This window comes from Oryctolagus cuniculus, chromosome 11, assembly GCF_051225735.1.
Source record: "Oryctolagus cuniculus isolate XC-2025 breed Fujian yellow rabbit chromosome 11, ASM5122573v1, whole genome shotgun sequence".
NCBI lineage: Eukaryota > Metazoa > Chordata > Mammalia > Lagomorpha > Leporidae > Oryctolagus > Oryctolagus cuniculus.
The window spans coordinates 22504568-22524345 of record NC_142877.1 but is presented as its reverse complement, the minus strand read 5'-3'; the positions used below and the strand labels follow the sequence as shown (position 1 = coordinate 22524345).

Here is a 19778-nt window from a genome sequence, read left to right as displayed (position 1 = left end):
TGACTTTCAAATAAAAATAAATCTTTAGGAAAAAAAAAAAAAACCTTCATTTCAACCTTTAATGGCACCATTCATTCAACAGTTTTGTCCTCCTCGTAACAAGAATTTAATTAATGATTATTTTCATATTCAGTTTACATTGAAGCACATGACCATACCAAGTACTCTCAAATTTTTTGTCCGGCACTGTGGCTTAGCGGGTAAAGTCGCCACTTGCGGTGCCAGCATCCCATATGGGTGCGGATTCGAGTCCCAGCTAGCTGCTCCACTTCTGATCTGGCTCTCTGAGGTGTTCTGGGAAAGCAGTAGATGGCCCAGAAGGGGCTCGGGGCTCCTGGCTCCTGGCTTCAGATTGGCGCAGCTCTGGCAGCTGTGGCCAATTGAAGAGTGAACCAGCGAATGCAAGACCTCCCTCCCTCACTCTCCCTCTCCCTCTCTGTCCCTCCTCCTTTAAAAAAACATCTAAGCATAATAGTATCTTAACATATGATAAAAGGCTAACAAAGTCGCCAAAGATGGCCCACCTATCTAGGGCCCTGTAACTCACATGGGAGATATAGACTTAACTCCTACCTTTGGCCTGGTGCAGCCCTGCCTGTTGAAACCTGGGGATTAACTCAGTGGGTAAAAGATCGGTCTCTCTCCCTGGCCTATAATTCCTGATTTTCAAATAAAAGGCCATGGTAACACACAGCTTAGATGGTCACTGAAAGTAAATATCAAGACACCTCTGATTATAAAAGGCTTATATAACTTTAAAATTAGTCTGACGAAGCAACCAGATTTAGAAGCAATTGTAAAGTATTTCAGTGGTGTCAAAGCAATCAGCATTCTTGTTAGTGCATTGTGCACACTGTATCAGTAACACTAAGCTGGCTATTTTTGAAAACCCAAGTTATTAGAAATCAGTAATGTATTTAAGAGATGTAAGTAATCATCAAGAATTCCAAGAATACTTTCATAATTTATAGTCAATAGAATGATGAGTTCCAACTTCTCTATACCTGAGATCTAAAATATGCTGGTTCATTTCATTTTTCCAAGGCAATACTCAGGTCACCCACTTTGGGGTTTCAGTTAAGTATAACCCAATCACGTTTTGGGATATTCCAAACAGAAGATGTCTTCCAAACAGGATTGCAGCATCTCAAATTTGAAGAAACATTAAGGGGCCAGCTCTGTGGCTGAACCTTCACCCGAAGCGCTGGAATCCCACATGGGCTCAGGTTCTAGTCCTGGCTGCTCTTCTTCAGATCCAGCTCTCTGCTATGTCATGGGAAAGTGGGAAGATGGCCCAAGTGCTTTGGGCCCCTGTACCCACGTGCAAGATCCAGAAGACGCCCCTGGCTTCTGATCAGCCCAGTTCCAGCCATGGGGAGTGAACCAGCAGATGGAAGACCTTTCTCTCTGTCTCTCCCTGTTAATGCTACCTCTCAAACAAATAAATTTTAAAAATCTTAAAAAAACCAATTTATTAGAACTCATGGCTGTTTAAGCTATTCTTTATATTATGCATGTTACAAAATGGTAAAAATATTAAGCATTATTCTATTTATAAAGTACAGGAAAAATATACCCTTAGATACTTCTACAACTTAACAGATTACTGCAAATCAATAAAGTTCTAGACCAAGTTCTCAGGTTTTATTTTTCTTGAAGAAGGTATTTAAAACTTCTATAAAAATTGGAACAGGATGGTTGAGAACACATTACTTGCAAGTTGTAACTCAGAAGTTATAAACCAAAAATAGGTCTTGAGAACATATGCCTCAAGGTAACAAGCAGTGATTAACTTTTATGATGCACTGAAATCCCTAACACTACACCAACCTAAGCACTATCAACAATCAAATTCTTAACCCAGAATTTACCTGTGATGCCTGTACTATGATTGGCACTCCTAAAACTCGTTGACCAGTTAATCCTATTGCTAGAGGCACTGAGCTCACATCGACAAACTCCACATAAGCAATTCCTTTGGAACGTCTTGAATTTCTATCAGAAATCATTCTCACATCTCGAACCTGGAAAGAAACACACCCTTTAATGAACAGTCCTATTTGTAAACATATACTGTAACTCATGTCTATTTATAATTATTTCAAAAATATACACAAGGCTCATTAACGATAGAGCAAAGGACAAAACCATTAAAAAATCTTTAGGGGCCAGTGCTATGGTGTGGTTGGTGAGCCTCTGCCTGTGGCACTGCCATCCCATGCACCAACTGATTGAGTCCTGGCTGTTCTACTCCCAATCTAGCTCTCTACTGGTGGCCTGGAAAAGCACCAAAAAAATGGCCCAAGTGCCTGGGCCATAAAACCCCAGTGATAGCAGAAGCTCCTGATTTCAGATCAAATGCCAATTGTTGGGGTCAACGCTGGGTGCCGGTTCTAGGCCCGGCTGCTCCTCTTCCAATCCAGTTCTCTGCTAAGGCCTGGGACAGCAGTAGAAGATGGCCCAAGTCCTTGGGCCCCTGCACCGATTTGGGAGAGCTGGAAGAAGCTCATGGCTCCTGGCTTCAGATCGATGCAGCTCTGGACAATGTGGCCATCTGGGGAGCGAACCAGTGGATGGAAGACCTCTCTCTCTGTCTCTACTACTCTCTGTACGTAACTCTTTCAGATAAATAAAATAAATCTTAAAAAAAAAAAAAAAGCCAACTGTTGTGGCATTTAGGGAGTGAATAAGCAGATCAAAGAGCTCTGTCTCTAGCTCTATCTGCATCTCAAACTCTCAAAAAAAATTTTCAGTTGAGACTATTTTTTCAAAATATAACAAACACAAGCATTTAATATACTTCAACTATAAATAAAAAAGTAAACAATCTCACATAAACATATGGTATTCTCAGCAAACAAGAGTAACTTTGTAGTTTAGGCTTTATCATTTTCAGTTCAAAGTTATCACTTTTGAAAAATAATGGTAAAAGCTACCAAAGCTTAATCAGTTACTTTTGCTCCACTGAAAGAACATATTTTTCCCCAAGCCAACACATATTCATTATACGGGACACTAATGGGAACAGATATTAAAACTGGAAGTCTCCAGACAGGACTCCTTTGGTCTTTTCAGATTCAACAGTCCATAGAAACTGTTAAATCACTTATTAAAGAAAATCTGTTGCCAGACATTAAGTTCTGAAATGATTATCACATCCCAAACAGGTTCAGGATTCTGAAGTATCAAAAGTAAACCTTTACGAACTAACTGCAACTTCATAAACATTAACTCGAGGCCAAAACAAAAAAACCTACACATTAATGTAAAACTTACACAATGTAAGAACACATCTCTGTATAACTTAGCAAATGTTCTGTAAATATTTAGCAATTACTGAGTCTCATACTAAGCCAAAGACTAATGGTAATTTAAACCACAACAAGATCACCTAACTTATTAGTATTACATAAACTTCCAGGCTGGGGGCAGGGCCTGTGGCACCATGGGTTTGGGCACTGTATTGATCCACCTGCTCCACTTCTTATTCAGCTCCCTGCTAATGTGGCCAAGAAAAGCAGTAAAGGGTGACCAAAGTGCTTGGTCCTATGCACCCAGGTGAGAGACCCAGAAGAAGCTGCTGGCTTCAGCTTGGCCCAGCTCTGGCTATTCTGACCATTTGGGAAGTGATCCATCTGATGGAAGACTTGTCTCTCCTGCTCTCTCTGCAACTCTACTTGGGTTTTGCTACCTGGCTATGGCTCCTAACTCCTGTTTCCTACTAATGTAGACCTTGGCAAGCACTGGTGATAATACAAGGTATTCTGGGCTCCTACCACCGACATGGAAGATGTGTTTGCAAGTTTCTTGGCACCCCATTGCATCACTTGCCCAGCCCCAGCTGTTAAGAGCATTTGTGTGTGAAAGATACTTTAAGTAGATTTCTAACACAATCTCTTAGGGTTATTGCTGTGCCATCAAAGGTTCAGCCCTCATCTGCATATGGGCACTGGTTCTGGTCCCAAATGCTCCACTTCCAGTCCAGCTCCCTAGTGGGTCTGGGAAAGCAAGTGAAGATAAAGATAGCCCAAGCCCTTGGGCCCTGCACCCACGTGGGAAACAGAGAAGAAGCTCCAGTCGCCTGGCTTCAGATTGGCCCAATCTCAGCCATTTGGAGAGCGAACCAGCAGATGGAAGCACTCGTTGTCTGTCAGCCCCCTTCTCTGCTATCTCTGCCTTTCAAATAAATATATCTTTTTTAAAAAAAAATCTCTTTTGATGATATGCAGTTAACATTAATCAGCCTAAAAACAATTAACTTCCTGATTATGAAAAAACTGAATCATTGGCAAAAGCTAATTCTTTTACTCAAATACATGATTTGACATTTAAATGTTTTCTCTAATGTCTTCTCTTCTTTATCTGCCATACTGACAACTCCTAAAGCACTGATTTCCACCTACTTGACCTCCCTACACAGACTAATATTACCTTTCCTACTGTGGAGAAGAATTCTTCCAAATCCCGTGGTCGAATTCTTGCTGCTAATTGCATGCAGAAAACTGTCCGTGCATCTCTTTCCTCAGGAGTTAGATTATCAATAGGCTCTCTAATAGGAGTAGAGAACACAATGTCAATTTTACTTATTCTTTTAATTTAAATACACACTTTCAGAAAGCACTTTTAATTTAACTAGCCTGTCAATATTTCCATGCCCATCTTCACCAAAAATGTATAAAAATGTCCATATATAAAAACTTAACATGATCCAGTACCTTCAGAGTGATAGTATACTAAATATCCTAACCACATCTTATTCAGTATCAGGACTTTTAAAAGTTCTTTAGTTTTGCAATCCTGAAAATGGTATTCTACACAATAAATGGCCAATGAGAACTCTGACAGTTTTAATAGTCATGCAAAATAACCCAAGCATTAATGCCAGAAAGATCTAAAATGGGTGAAATGGATGCTTCCCCAACAGAATCATTAAAAAACCATAAAGCTCAAATAATTTTGAAAGAACAGGCACTTGTCATAGCAATTAACATGCCACTTGGTATGCCCCCATCCCATCCTGGAGTGTCTGGACTGAAATCTTGGCTCCACTCCAGTTAAGAGCTTATTGTTAATACATACCCCTGGAGACAGTAGTAAGTGACAGATGGCTGAAGTACTTGGTCACCTGAGACCCATGTGAGAAACCTGGATTGAGTTCCCAGGTACTGGCTTCAGCCTGTCCCAGCCCCCCGGCTGCCAACTGTAGTCATTTAGAGAGTAAATCACCAAACAGGAGCTCTGTCTCACTGCCTCTCAAATAACAACATTTAGAAAGACACAAAAATAAACTTGAAAGTAGAATCACAGAGGCAGGCACTAAGGCATAGTAGGCTAAGCCTCCCCCTGTGGCAACTGCATCACACATGGGCGCCAATACATGTCCCAGCTGCTCCTCTTTGAATCCACCTCTCTGTGGCCTGGGAAAGCAGCAAAAGATGATTCAAGTGCTTGGGTTCCTGCACCCACATGGGAGACCCAAAAGAAGCTCCTGGCTCCTGGCTTCAGATCGGCTCAAGTCTGGCCAATTGAGCCATTTGGGGAGATAGCCAGCAGATGGAAGACCTCTGTGTCTAAAATCTGCCTCTCAAATAAATAAGTAAAGCCTTTAATAAAAATAAAAACAGGTAAAATCACAAATTTTACAAATTTGATTCTAAGAATTTTAGCTTATTTTACTATTTGAGATATGACAGTAAGCTGGTTGCTAATTATTTTCTTGGTGGGGTAGGCACCATGTCATAGCATGCTGCTCCACTTCCATTCCAGCTCCTGCTAAAGGCCTGGTAAATTCAAAGGAAGATGGCCCAGTGGTACTCGCCAGATGGAGCTTACTGCACAAGCCCAGCAGTTGCAGTAAAGCAGTGGATGTAAAATCTATCTCTACATCTCTGTCAAATTACATGAAATAAAACTTAAAAAAATTTACAACTTGGTAAGACTCCACAAATGTCATATCTGAATTAGTTTACTAATGGTTAAACTAACACAGGGACAGTAATCACAACCATCAAAAATCAAAACCAGGAAAACCATTATAAAGCAGTATTCAATTTACTCATTCTTACAGACCTTACAGACAGGGTGCATTTCAAAACGTATAAAGGGAATTCAATTGCTTAAAGAAAAAGTTAAAAGCTGATATCTAATTTTCACTTCACACAAAAAGTATCTATTAACAGCACCTGTGTTACAAAATAAATGTTGACGTTCTATGTTAATCTTTAAAAATGTACACTTAATATGCTTTTTTATTTTCTGGGCATTCTCAGGAATGTTTTCATAAAAAAAAAGCAAAAAAATTTGCTACACCTACAAAACTATGGTACAAATCTGGAGAAATCAGCAGGTAACTGTAAAAAATGTATTATGGGTACCACTGCTATGACATGGCGGGTTAAACCATTGTCTGCAGTTCAGACAACCCACATGGGCACCGGTTCAAGTCCCAGCTGCTTCACTTCCAGTCCAGTTCTCTGCTAATGTGCCTGGAAAAGCAGCAGATGGCCCAAGCGCTTGGGCCACTGTACCTAAAAGGCAGACCGGAAAAAGCTCTTGACTCCTAGGTTTGTCCTGGCTACTGGGGCCATTTGGGAAGTGAACCAGTAGATGGAAGATCTCTCTGGTTTTCCCTTTTTCTCCGTAATTCTTTCAAATAATTCAATCAATATTTTAAAAAATTTTACGGTTAAACACATAAAAACTGAACTAGATTCAGCAAATGAGGACAATAAGTGGATTTTCTTATGAAACCCACTCTTTAGAGTAAAACATCTGTTGCAGAGCTTTCAAATTCATAGATTTTCATGAAATACACAATTAAACTATACCAAATTAACATATAAAACTCATTCTTAAAAGCTGGTCTTTATATAGAGGTGACCAGTGAAAAATAATGCTATTGTATGTCAAAATGTTTCCAACACACAATTGACGACCTGGACAAATCAGTCTTATTTTTATTTAGAAAGAAAGTTAATTCATGGAAACATTCAAGAACAGAATAATACTAAGGTAATTCACTCAGGCTTTTGAGATAAAATACTTTTTCAGGCAAGAGCGAAATGGTTGATTGTTAGTACTTCTCTACATAAGGCAATTTCAATCAACCCATGATTTATTAATTCTGAAGCCAGTCTATTAAGTTTCCCATAGAGCTATTAAAATTTTATTTAACAGGGAAATAAGATTAGCTACTGTACATTAAAAATGGCAATTTGTGCTTTTTAAATTACATGAAATTAATGTTATTGAAAACTCAGTAGAAATTCACACTGATTTAAAAGTACTGTAGTACTGCAAAAGAAAGCAAAAGCAAAATTTAGTATTGTCAAAATTACTGTTATTAAATTCAGCAATGGCATGAACTGCAGAAGTTTAGAAGAAAAAAAAAATAGGGACACAGCTACCTCACAGGGCTCTTGTCTTTTCTGAATGGACTTTTGCTTCGAGAACGTCGTCTGCTGCAAAGTTAAAGAGTTTCAGAAGTTACCCAAACAAGTAAAATCAAATTAGTTCCTTTAAAAACAATTTAAGCAATTCAGAAGTATGTTTAAAAACCTTAATTTGATGCTATGAGGCAACCCAATCTTTCCTCGGATGGCACTGTTAAATTTTGGTCCGGAGCTAAAAAGGAAACACAAAATTACACTAGTTACAGGTTTAGGGTCTTGCTAAGATCGCGTTCATGCGCTCTCCAGCAAGTTTAACATTGTTTAGGCTGCTTGTTTTCCACCTCAATTATGAAGAGGAAACAAAAAAAAAAACTTTTTTTCTTAGCTCTATCCCAGGCAATCTGCCCTCATGTTTATCCAACCTGGACCACTGAGAGGTGCCAAGACCAAAGGTTACAGCCTCAAATTTTTTAATTCTGAAAATGTTCACACCCATTTTCAATTTATAGTTTTCCTTTTTAATTATATATTTATGAATATATTTGAAACGGAAAGAAAACACATATACACAAAATCGTGGAAAGAAATTCTTCTCCACTTTGCTCACATCAGTAGTTAACTACTGTTAACAAGCTGGTGTGTATTCCTACAGGTTCTTCCTGAGGAATATTATGTGTAAATACAATACGTAAGTTTTGTTTCCTTCTTTGAGCTTCTTTTTAAAAATAAAGGATATAATTTTTAGTCATGAAAATTTCTCTGTATGAGCAATTCTTAGTCCAAATAACATTACATTTAGCATAGTATATTTCAGTTCTTTGTGGTAAAATATTCCATAGTATGTATGTGAAAGTAATTCACCAACTGTTCAGTAAATTTTTTGTTACTGTTTTCAGATCACAAAGAAAACTATTCTCTACCAGTAGTTTGTGCCTTTTAAAAAAAGTCTAATTTAAAGCCATCAGTCAGATATCCCTCAGTGCTCATCTGAACCCTATTCAAGAAGGTTAGTAAAATGAATCGAGCCTATGATCCACATTTGAATTAATTTTCACGGAATCTACAATCACCTACATCATCCAAACAGTTCTAAATAAAATTATTTTCTATTAGATGTGTCATTTGCAATCCAGACTAACAGTGAGAATTAAGGATATACATTTACCTAATAAAAGTTTAAGTTAGAACCTCTATGGTATAATCTCTCCTTTAATTAAAAAGTAGTCTGTTATAGCCTTAAAAAAATCACCTGTAACTTAACACAAAAACTAGGTAATTTTTAAACAATTTTTAATAGTCCAAGCAGGACCCCAAGCAGACTTCCAAGCAATCTACACTCCTTTGCAATTCATTTGGGCAAGAAGATTTAACAGTCCCATTTCTGAATCCAGTACATCTTAATAAATTAAGATAAGGAAAACTTTTTGATATAATATCCAGATAAGCATTATGGTTCCATTTTCAGCTCTCAAAATTTCTGAACTAAGCAGTTAAACCGCATTGTGGCACAGTGAGTTTAGATGCTGCCTGCAATGCTGGCCTCCCATATGGGCACCTGTTCAAGTTTCAACTACTCCACTGTGATCCAGTTCCCTGCTAATAGGCCAGGGAAAGAGACATAAGATGGACAGAGTGCTTGTGCCCCTGCCACCCACATGGGAGACCTTGCCAAGTTCCAGGCTCCTGTCATTGCGGCGTGAACCAATAGATGGAAAATCTTGCTTTCTACCTCTCACTCCTCTCTTTCGAATTAATACATCTTAGAAACAAAGTTTAACAAACAGGAGTTCAAGTCAGAATCAGAACTCAAAGTGTTACTAACTCCAAAGGATTTAAATTCATACCCAAATACTTCATGAATATAAGTATTCTTAATTATTTATATTCTTTTCTCAATTATGACTCTAGTTTATCTTCAAGTTATTTCCTTCACATAAGATGAGGAAATGAGCCAGCGTTGTGGCGTTGCAGGTAAAGCCACTGCCTGCAATGCTGACAACCCACACTGGTGCTGGTCCGGGCTGCTCTACTTCCAATCCAGCTCCCTGCTAATGGGCCTGAGAAAAGCAGCAGCAAGTGGCCCAATTCCCTGGGCCTTGCTACCCACATGAGACCTTGGAAGAAGCTCCTGGCTTCATAGCAGCAGCCATCTGGGGAATAAACCAGCAGATGAGGATCTCTCTCCCTGCCTCTTTCAAATAAAAAAATGATCAAGTAACTTGCCCAAGTGAATGAGCAAAGTCGGATCCAGTTGTTATCTCTAAAAATCTATCCTCAACTGTTTAAAATGTACCCTTTGCACACAGTTCACAACAATGTGCTAATATAATCATAAAGCATCAAGGACTACTAAATTTGATCCTTGCTTTAGGTAGTCTCTAATATTGTTTTAATGATCACAATGAACTTGCTTTCAATTTGTTTAAATGAGCACTCCCAAATTTCTATAGTGATTTAAAAAGTATAAATTTTAGTTTGGAATATCGATTATCAAAGAATATTAAATACAAAGCATGTGATGAGCTCAAGGGGGCATACACAACAAATTCATAAAAGGTCTGTCATTTCAGCTGAAAACAGCCACAGACAAGATTTCATATGTAATTTCCTCCTAGCACTCTAATGCTAGTTTGAAATGGCATACAATTAACATTTTCAGATGGAGTAACAGGAAATAAGCTGCATGCCTAGTAAAGGAAAGTATTTGTCTACCATGTATTTTTCTCTTTATTAGTCTTCAAAGGCCAAGATCCTTTAGCTTTTAATACCTTCAAAGCAATCATCAAAATTTTTTATAATTCAAGTCCTTGAAAATAATTTGCTGTTGGAATACTCAAGAAATGACCCTCAAACCAAAATCAAAATTAAAAGTTACATACTAAGGGCTTCTGTAGCGGCCTCGGAATCTGCGATCTCGACTTCTTGATCGACTCCTTCTCCTTTCTTTGCTTCTACTTCGCTTCCTTTCACGGCTTTTGCTCTTTTTCCTTTCTCTATCTCTGCTTCTCTTCCGTTCCTTACTTTTGCTTCTCTTCCGTTCATGACTACGACTCCTGCTCTTGCTTTTTTTCCTCCTGAAGAAAAAAAAATCCACAATTATCTTGTTGGCTGAAGAACTCACCAAAATACACTTCCTTTTTTATGGTCACAAATTATTTTTTGTAACTTAATTTGTAAACTTATTCGGTATTTTTGAGATCATACAATGGTTCACAACCATGTCAGGAAAAACAATTTCTTCGTATGGTAAACAATATTCCATCTTTGCTTTACTGTTACTGAAAAGATGAGCAGAGAATTATTTGATATTTGAGACTCATCCATTAAAAGCATGATTTACTGTAAGTTGCTACAGTTAAAGAGGAACAAGACTCGTTGGCGGATATAAATCAAAACCTAAACTTTTAAATGAAGTTTGACTGTCATGTATCAAGCCAACAAGCATTACTGCAACCCACAAGGTACATTAATAAAATCGAAGTTACAACAGATCACATTCACATTGAAGTACTAGTGCTGGTTCATAAATAGTTTTCATTAAACTGATTTAGTTGAAGTCAATTTTGACCCAATTCACACATGAAAGTATTTTTATACTTCAAACAGACATCAACATTTTGATTTTTAAAAATAACAAAGAACACTATGAACTAATGAATAAAATCTATTTTCACACTTCTAGATTTGAAAGTGACCATTTCAAATATTTTCTGTAAAGTTATAACGAATATACAAGAAAAGAGTATGCTATTTTTAAGCCTGTTTATCACAAGCCTGTGAAGTGTAATAAGAAAACAAAAATCAACTTAACCTTCATGAATCTTAATAAAATCTCACTCTGAAAAGTGCAAGAGTCCATCAGACCTTTCTGTTCATTTCTGTATTCACCCACTCAATTAAATCTTACAATCTGTACCTCTGTATAATCACCCAAATTTTAGAGGTGCCTTCAGATATTTTAAATTCAAAAAAATCTCAAAATAAACTTATTCTACTAAAATATAAATTTGTACTGGTTTCAAAATTAAACATTTTGACAACTCTACATCATTACTTGGAAATTTGTTTAGTCCTTATCAAAACAAAAGTTAATACAAGAACAATGGAGGTCTGCCTCAGAGAACCTGTAAACAGGTCATCTTAGAGTGCATTGAAAAGAGAAAATGAAGACACCCACCTTCTGGAATCTTGAAACCCACACTCCAATCACAAGGAGATGTAGAGCTTTCCAAGGAGGCAGAAACTTTGTCTAAAATTTCAAGATAATCCACCTGACTGTCAGAAATGTACATGCTAGGTAGCACATGACAGAAAATTAGGCTACACTCATTATTTATATAGAAGTCACCAAAGTAATGCCAGAAAGGCAACAGACAACAATCCAACTTTCTTGCCTGAAAAATCTGACTCTCTCTTTAACACAAGAATTCTGTGAGCCAGTAAGTCCTAAAATTCAATTAGGAAACTGGGTAAAATGCAGCTTGATTCCCCCATACACAAAAAAAAACAAAGTTTTTGCTCTGTTCATAGTCATACAAGAGAGGGAGCCAACCTCCCTATTCACTCATAAGCTCCATAAATTATTCTGCCAAAATTGGAAAATAATTTTTTTTGGAAAGTAATTTTAACTTAAGGTTTTTGTAGTACTTTTTGTAAACAAGCTCCCACTCACATCTGAAGGCAACCCCACATAGATAAACAGCAATATACTAACACATTCAGAAAATACATTTTGCTTAAAAGCCCAGACAAAAACTGAAGGGCGCATGAAACCAGTACTTCTCTATAACAAATTCCAGCTTCATAAAACATTAACAGTTATCAAAATCCTCACTAATAGTCAAATCCTGTTACAACTTAAAAGGGACTTTCCAAAGTCTTTAGTGGCAGTGGAAATTTGTACTGAACATCATTGAAGTAAATGGTCCACTGGGCTGGGCCTTTGGACTTTTTGGTTATATGGCCTCTGCTGTAAAGGTGTTTTGCTATAACTGGATTTGACGAAGATCTAAATTTTAAATGCAAAGTATTCTGGAAAATAAGAAAAAAAATACAAAAGTCATTTATCCCAAAATTTATAGATAATCCACACCACAGTAGCCAATATTATTTCAACTGTGTTACTTTTTTGTCATCCTTTTTTTTGAGTAATTCTCTAAAGAGCTTAACAGAATCAATGCTGGTTTAGAGGTTGCAGAATTGGAAACACAAGTTAACACTCCCATGAAGGCAACCTCAGGTACTTAAAAAGCATACTTTGAAGTCTTACCAAACTCACAGCTCTTCAGAAAACAGCCTAATTGATGATTTGTGTTATGTCAAACTTAGTTCCTTTTACTATAAGAGTATGTTGAGAATCAGCATTACAATTTTTTAAGAGAAAACATTTACTACCTTACAAACTGTATCTCAACATTTCAATGGCTTTTAAGACAATGGAGTTTTGGAGTGAAAAATGGAAAATGGCATGTCCTTTGGTTAAGAAGCATAATACACTTTTACTTGTTACATATTTTATCTACCCCTAAATGTAACTTTTCTTCTGGATTGCAAATTTTCTTCAGAAAAATGGGTGGCAAGTTTCCTGACTGAACAGGGAACCATTTAGTCAGTTATAATTGAGAATGGTTAGTGTGACAGAAACATTTTGAACACATTTTAAAAGATTACCGCAAACAGTATCTAGAAAGTATCTTCCCTTCCACAAAGAACCTTAGGACTAATTACTGTAAATTGTCCATTTCTTAGTCTCACAGAACTCAGTATTAGATAAGTACCACCGAACACCACTCCAGAAGAGTTTGATGCTCAATTTCCCTATTAAAGCCAGGTATCCCTAATGCACTTAGATGCAGAATAAAACAAGTACAAACTGGAGATGTTATTCGTGGCAAGGGATGGTATCAGAGCATGGTTTATAAAAGTTCTGTATGCAAAAATATATAACCTCATTTTTTTGGCATTTAAGTTGAAAACTATATTCAGCCACCAGGCCTGCCATTGATATTGGACAATTTAAGCCCATCTATGCGGGTATCTCTGTCTTGCAGGGTTCTCTTTTGATTACAGAATGACTTCAGTAAAAAGTCTGAAGTAAGGTAACATACCCTACAAGGACTGGATGGTTTGCCTCAGACCGTAATTCAAGAGTAAACCCAATCTGATCCCACATCTCCTGCTAACTATAACTATTAGTAAAGAACCACAGCAGAAAAAAGGACATAATTATTTAAAATTTATTACATTATCTTAGGATTATTGTAAAAATACTGGCTCCATGAAGGCCCTGAACAATTCAATCTGACAATTTTCCTCTTCTTCTTTATGAAATTAAAACAACCTACCTAATACAGTTGTTGTAAGCATGACTGAGGTACTTACTATAATGCACTTTTTAAGGAGAACAGTTTTTATAAGGAGAACAATTTTACGCTTATAACATGACCATACTGTAAAGATTCACTAACCTTAGAGCTGAAAGCAAACTTCAGTATCTGAGAGGATCCAAACTCTAAAAGTGGATCGATTTTAAACTGTTCACAAATGTATTGCTGTACTAATTTATCAGAGTTCCTATTATAGGCTACTCATCTAAACCACATTAATCCCCTAAATAGTCATAAATTTAAGAACTCACAGTCTATTAAGTCTATATTAGAATTCAAAAACAAAAGCCACATTAAATACAGAAGCTTGCTATCACCTTACTACAAAAAAAAAAAAAAGCCTTTAAGCAGCAAGGACAAGAAATAATTCACAACTTTGAGTCCTTCAGCAATTTAGGGCAAACACTTCCCATGGCCTGATTATAGACCTTTTCTTTCCAGCAGTATGATATATATACTATAGTTTTACTGCTAACATTAAATTTAAGCCAAAGTTTAAATTTTAAAAAGATAAACTCTAATCCAAGGAATCCTACCAGATTAGCATGATGGTTTTTGAGGGAAAGGTGTCCAGAGGACCCTGAAATCCAGGCAATAAAAAACTCAAGGAAGGAGTTTCTCATTCCAAAAGGAAAAGAACCAATTTTTTTAAAGAGGCAAAAAGGAAAGCTTCAGAAAGAATCTCAGTTGATACTTTTGCCACAGAAACACAATGTAAAATTCCAAGCACATAATGTTCACCCCTCTCCCCAGCCCCTTCTTGAAACTTACTTTTTGCTACGTTCTTCATGGCCGTTAGCACTGCTCAACTTGTTCTCATCCTAAGCAGGGTTGATAGAAGAACATCATGAGGACGAAGTGGTAACATTTCAAGTTGTCAAAGGGTAAAGGGAACAGGAATAAGAAAATACAAAACAATTTTAAAACTAATTATTTGCTTATAGCTTAATATGGAAGGCTATAAAAAAATTTAGATGGGTATGTGTTTAATCACTTTGTTGCTTACAATTAAGCCATCAAGATACAAAAATGAAAAATTTTCCACATTAACATGTTAATTTTACTTATGGTTTAGATATTAAGCTATCCAGATTTACAATGTTGCAATGGTTAAATAAAATCTCTATAAAACATGAATGAAGTCCTGTTTTGAGCTTTAGTCCATGTTCTATGGTCCCTTTCGTCAGTACCATGGCTCTATTTCTGCCTAAGCCCCAAGTGGCCATGCTAGCAGCCAGCCACTATCGATTTCCTGTGACCGATGCCATTCCTGAGATCTTCGCCCATTTCCGTTGGAGGGTTGGGACTGTAAGAGCTTGATGCCACCTCTGTCACACATCTCGCCCTGAAGCAAACAGGGATTCACACTGCTTTAGTAATGTTGACTCCCAAGAACCCAAGAAAGTCAATTAATAATCCACCAGTCCAACCTAAACATTTCCTACTTCCATACCTGTTTACATGGAATTACATCCATGTTAAACTAAGACATAAGAATCTTAACATTAAAATAGAAAGTAGCTTGTCAAGAGTATATGCATTACGAAACTACATTATTTACAGCTATCAAGAATTCATCCAAATTGGTACCACATGGTCGTGCTATACACTCAAAAAACAAATGCATTATTTTTAAAAGGTTTAGTGCAATGTTTAAAGTTTGATCACATCAGCTATGAGTATAATTGCTAATTTACAAAGCTTACAGTTTGTGACACAAGTGATAATGCATGCATGCTGCTAGTTTCACCACCAACTGGTGAAAGAATGAAAAGACAGTTTACTTTATTGTGATACTGAAACGGGTCAAAGTCTATCTTTATTAGCCAAAATAATTCCTTTGTAGTTTTTAGTGTGAAATACTATGGCAGGGCCTAATTGAAAATAAAACAATATGGAGAACAGTAAAACAGTCATCAAGTGACTCTAAGCTGTGATACTGCCTCTTGTTTTAAAAGAAATTTTTTTTCTATTCAGGGATCCAAGAATTTTAATAATTATTAACTGAGCAGCAGATCGCCACCTGCCTGTTTGAAGATTTACTGTCACCAGTCTTGTATGTTTTTAAATCTCACCCATTTCTTCTTATGAGACTTATTAAAAGATTTACTTGCCACAGACTGGTTATGCTTTATTATTCTTGGACCCCTGCTGTTTTCCCAAACCACTACATTCACCTTTTTGCTATACCAAACTGGAGCTGGTAATTCTTAGTTGAGTCATTTTACCTAGGGGACCACGGTACAGCGATAAGTCACTCAATTACTACCTTATGATTGACAGTTCACACTGGAATCAAAGGTGAATTCATGGGAGTAGAGGTGAGATATCGTTAGGCAAGTCTACAAAGAGAGATAGATGGGCATTTATTCATCACGCTGAAGTGAAACTACTGCACAATATTATTACATCAATAGCATATATTTACTTTTGTAAGTTACATGTAATGCATCTCTGATAAGATAAATCAAGAGGGCTCCGGGGAGGTTAGTTTACATTTCAGCAGTAGTTTCGTGAATAATGCTAAATTAAGAAATATAGAAACCTCACCGACATGTTTTTTCTCACCTTCTTGTACGGAGCCTCAAGCATTGCTTCAATATCAATATCGTCTGCCATTTTCTCTAAACACCTAGGAAAAAACAAAATTCTGTGAGTACACATTTTCTCGATTGTGTGTGTTTTAAACCAACGCACTGCGAAACTTCAGAAAAACCCTTCCAAAGCCCTACAACGAACGACGCACTTTAAAGGCTTGGATTGTGTAAGTGAATCTCAAGCGCCTCTTAAACGAAACACATGAAAATACAGACGCTAATGTCTTATTTCAAAAAGCCTACAATGAAGTCCAGAAACAAAACCTGCGAGGCTCCAGCGAGAGCGCCCTTTCCGCGCAAACCCCGCGCTGCCATTTTAGGGGCAAAGGGAAACTCCCTCTGCTGGGAGGGGTTGTGTGCCAAGGCAGCGTTCGCCTGGCGCCATGTTGGGAGGTCGCGGCCGACCCGGGCCTCGAAGGGACAGGTCGCCATCTGCCCGAGGCCTCTCTAGGGTCGTGACCACCCCCAAAATCCTGACTCTCCCCGAAAGGAAAAGGGCGCGGTGGCCAAAACGTAGGTTCCTCAAGACCTGTATCCCGACTCACACCCTCCCCCCCCCCCCCCCGTCGCTAAAAAGAGTATCCCTCAGCCCAGCAGACAACCAAACCTCGAAAAAGCTCGGACTGCTGGCAAGTCCGCCACGCCTCCGTACCTGTGCGGGCTTTCGGGCGCCTGTGCTGCTCGTATTCGGGAAGGGGCTGCTGCTGCTTCTGATGCTGCCGCCGCCGCTGCTGCTACTTTAAGCCCCTAGGCCCAGGCCGCGGTACCGCCCAGCCCGAATATCGGGCTCCGAGGGCGGCTAGGCCCGAGCGAATCTAAAAGAAACAATGGGATTAGAGGAGCCCGCGAGGGAGAGCAGGACGGCGGCCTCGGCAGCTCAGGATCCACCCCTGCGACAGCGTCGGCAAGCTCCCTGAAATGGCGGCTGCTGCTTCCCCGTACTCACATTCACCAACACACATACACACACAAACACACGGGGCTTCACAGAGCCTTCAGCACGGGCTCTCGCGAGAAACAGCACTGAGTTCCAGCCCGGAGAGGCGTAAATATCGCGAGATCTAAGTATGGGCCCCAGTGACCATGGCCCAATCTCGCGCAATGATTGCGCCACAGACGTTCCCATCCCCCATTCGGAGGGGTGTTTGACTGCCCCCTCCTGCTAGGAGCGCACAGTCTCGCGAGACAGCGCAAGTCTCTGGCGCAAAGACCGTTGGTGCACTCTCTGTCAGTCTTGCCGAGGACTCAAAGCTGAGTGGCTGGCTGCGCTCGCCCCGTCCTCGTGGCGCCTCCTCGCAGCCCTCAGAAGATTTCCCCCGCAGAGCCAACCGCCCTCCCCCCCCACCCCCGCCTCCCACCCAGATGGCTGTCAAGGTCGCCATAAAGCAACCTATTGCACAGGGCGATAGGATAAAACCATGATATTGACTGTATCCGCCGAGGGTGAAGACGGAGGGAAAGGCGTGTAAGAGAGAAGGGGGGAAGAGACCGTCCAGTAGTAGGGGACTAGCGGTGTAGAATAAAAAGGAGATTTCTCTGCCTTTTGGAACCAGTGAGCTAGGCGTCGCCCCGGATTTAGGCTTCGAAACACCCTTGGAAAGAGGAAAGCAGAGAGAACTTGAAAAAAAAAATCAGATTCTGTTTACCTTGGTGGATCAGCTATTGGGCCGCGGAATTTAGTTTGGTCTTGTGTCAGGGTCTCTGCTGTTTCTTCAGAACTGACCCCTTTTCCCCAGGACCTGGCTCCTAGCCCCTGAAGCCTGGCAGTTAAAGCGTCAACTCGCCCCTTGTTCTTTAGTCACTACTGTGAAAAAAAAAAAAAACAGGACCGGGGTCACCGACTAAGGGCTTTTTCCTCACAGATAAAAATGAAAAGAATAAAATGGTAGTGCCATCAAAGCAAAAACCTTACATGAGCCTAACAATAAAGGTAAAAAGATTCTGAATGAGGCACCTTGGTTCATGAACGCTGCTGCAATGCTGTGTGACCTTGGACAGGAAAATTAACAGTTCAAAGTAGATCTTTCATTTCCTCCTATGGGGGGGGGGGGTTGTAATATAATTAGTAGCTGGGCTAAGCTTCTTGAGACTAACCAGGGCAGTCAGTAATGCTTACTAACTTCCCAGATCTTAGCAGGGGAAAACCTAGCCAAGTGGATGTTCAATAAATGATACAGTATTTGTAACATGCCTGGCCAGTATTTAGTTCTCAAGAAAGTTAACTGTAATTATTGCTAGACAAAGTTATTAAGAGAAAATGTATTGCACTGCATTGTAATGGGTTTTGGTGCTACTCTCTGATGTCAGCATCTCATATCAGATCACTGGTTCAAATCCCACCTTCTCCACTTCTAATCCAGCTGCCTGCTGATGCAATCAGGAAGGCAGCAGATGACAGTAAGTATGTAGCAGACAATCAAGAACACCAGTTAAAGAATGCAATTTCTAAAACAAAAGCACTTTTTATATTTAAAAGAAAATATCAAAAAGTAACACCTGGGCCAGCGCCGCGGCTCACTAGGCTAATCCTCCGCCTAGCGGCGCCGGCACACCGGGTTCTAGTCCCGGTCGGGGCGCCGGATTCTGTCCCGGTTGCCCCTCTTCCAGGCCAGCCCTCTGCTGTGGCCAGGGAGTGCAGTGGAGGATGGCCCAGGTGCTTGGGCCCTGCACCCCATGGGAGACCAGGAAAAGCACCTGGCTCCTGGCTCCTGCCATCGGATCAGCGCGGTGCGCCGGCCGCAGCGCGCCAACCGCGGTGGCCATTGGAGGGTGAACCAACGGCAAAGGAAGACCTTTCTCTCTGTCTCTCTCTCTCACTGTCCACTCTGCCTGTCAAAAAAAAAAATAAATAAATAAATTAAATAAATAAATAAATAAATAAATAAAAGTAACACCTTTTTAAAAAACCGTATTTATTTGAAAGGTACAGTTACAGAGAAGGAGAGGCAGAGGCACATAGAGAGAGAGAGAGATCTTCCATCCACTGGTTCACTCCCCAAATGGCCTCAATGGCCAGGGCTGGGCCAGACTGAAGCCAGGAGCCAGGAACTTCAGCCCTTGTAGGTGCAGGAGCCCAAGCATATGGGATGCCAATGCTGCAGACAGGGACTTAACCTGCTATGCCACAACACTGGCCCCTACACTATTCAGTACTTCACAGTACTTTGTAAAACCTCTGTCATTTTGCTCATGGGCTTTTATGTAAATTAATTTCCCTTTTAACATGTTGTTCTTAAGTCTTTGCAGCAAAATGTCATTGACCATCTCTAGGATCGTTATTCTGTTTTTTATCTCAGGCCACAGCATAACCACAGGGCCTGGGAGATAGGTAATGATCTAATACTTAGAGGATTTGGCTGAAAATTATATTTTATGTCCATGTATGATTTTTATGGACAGAAAAA

At 39.3% G+C, this 19778-nt stretch overlaps 1 protein-coding gene across 25 annotated transcripts in view; it reads right to left on the bottom strand.

Moving 5' to 3' along the window:
* The window catches only part of RBM39 (RNA binding motif protein 39), a 35315-nt gene extending 16951 nt beyond the window's left edge, over positions 1 to 18364 (bottom strand). For 3 of the 25 annotated variants that reach the window (XM_008255967.5, XM_008255968.5, XM_089306834.1), the window contains exons 1-8: positions 17027 to 17336; positions 16346 to 16409; positions 14549 to 14598; positions 10271 to 10465; positions 7558 to 7623; positions 7407 to 7460; positions 4432 to 4549; positions 1872 to 2024 (exon numbers count right to left, since the gene is read on the bottom strand). In XM_008255967.5, the coding sequence (XP_008254189.1) occupies positions 1872 to 2024; positions 4432 to 4549; positions 7407 to 7460; positions 7558 to 7623; positions 10271 to 10465; positions 14549 to 14598; positions 16346 to 16396 (687 nt within the window). In that variant the 5' untranslated portion in view covers positions 16397 to 16409; positions 17027 to 17336. Of the gene's footprint in view, positions 1 to 1871; positions 2025 to 4431; positions 4550 to 7406; positions 7461 to 7557; positions 7624 to 10270; positions 10466 to 11564; positions 11641 to 14544; positions 14599 to 16046; positions 16120 to 16345; positions 16410 to 17026; positions 17475 to 18020 lie in introns of those variants that run through there. The other 22 variants (XM_089306821.1, XM_089306825.1, XM_070051306.2 and 19 more) reach the window with 16 other exon arrangements.
* Between the last annotated feature and the right edge of the window lie 1414 nt (positions 18365 to 19778).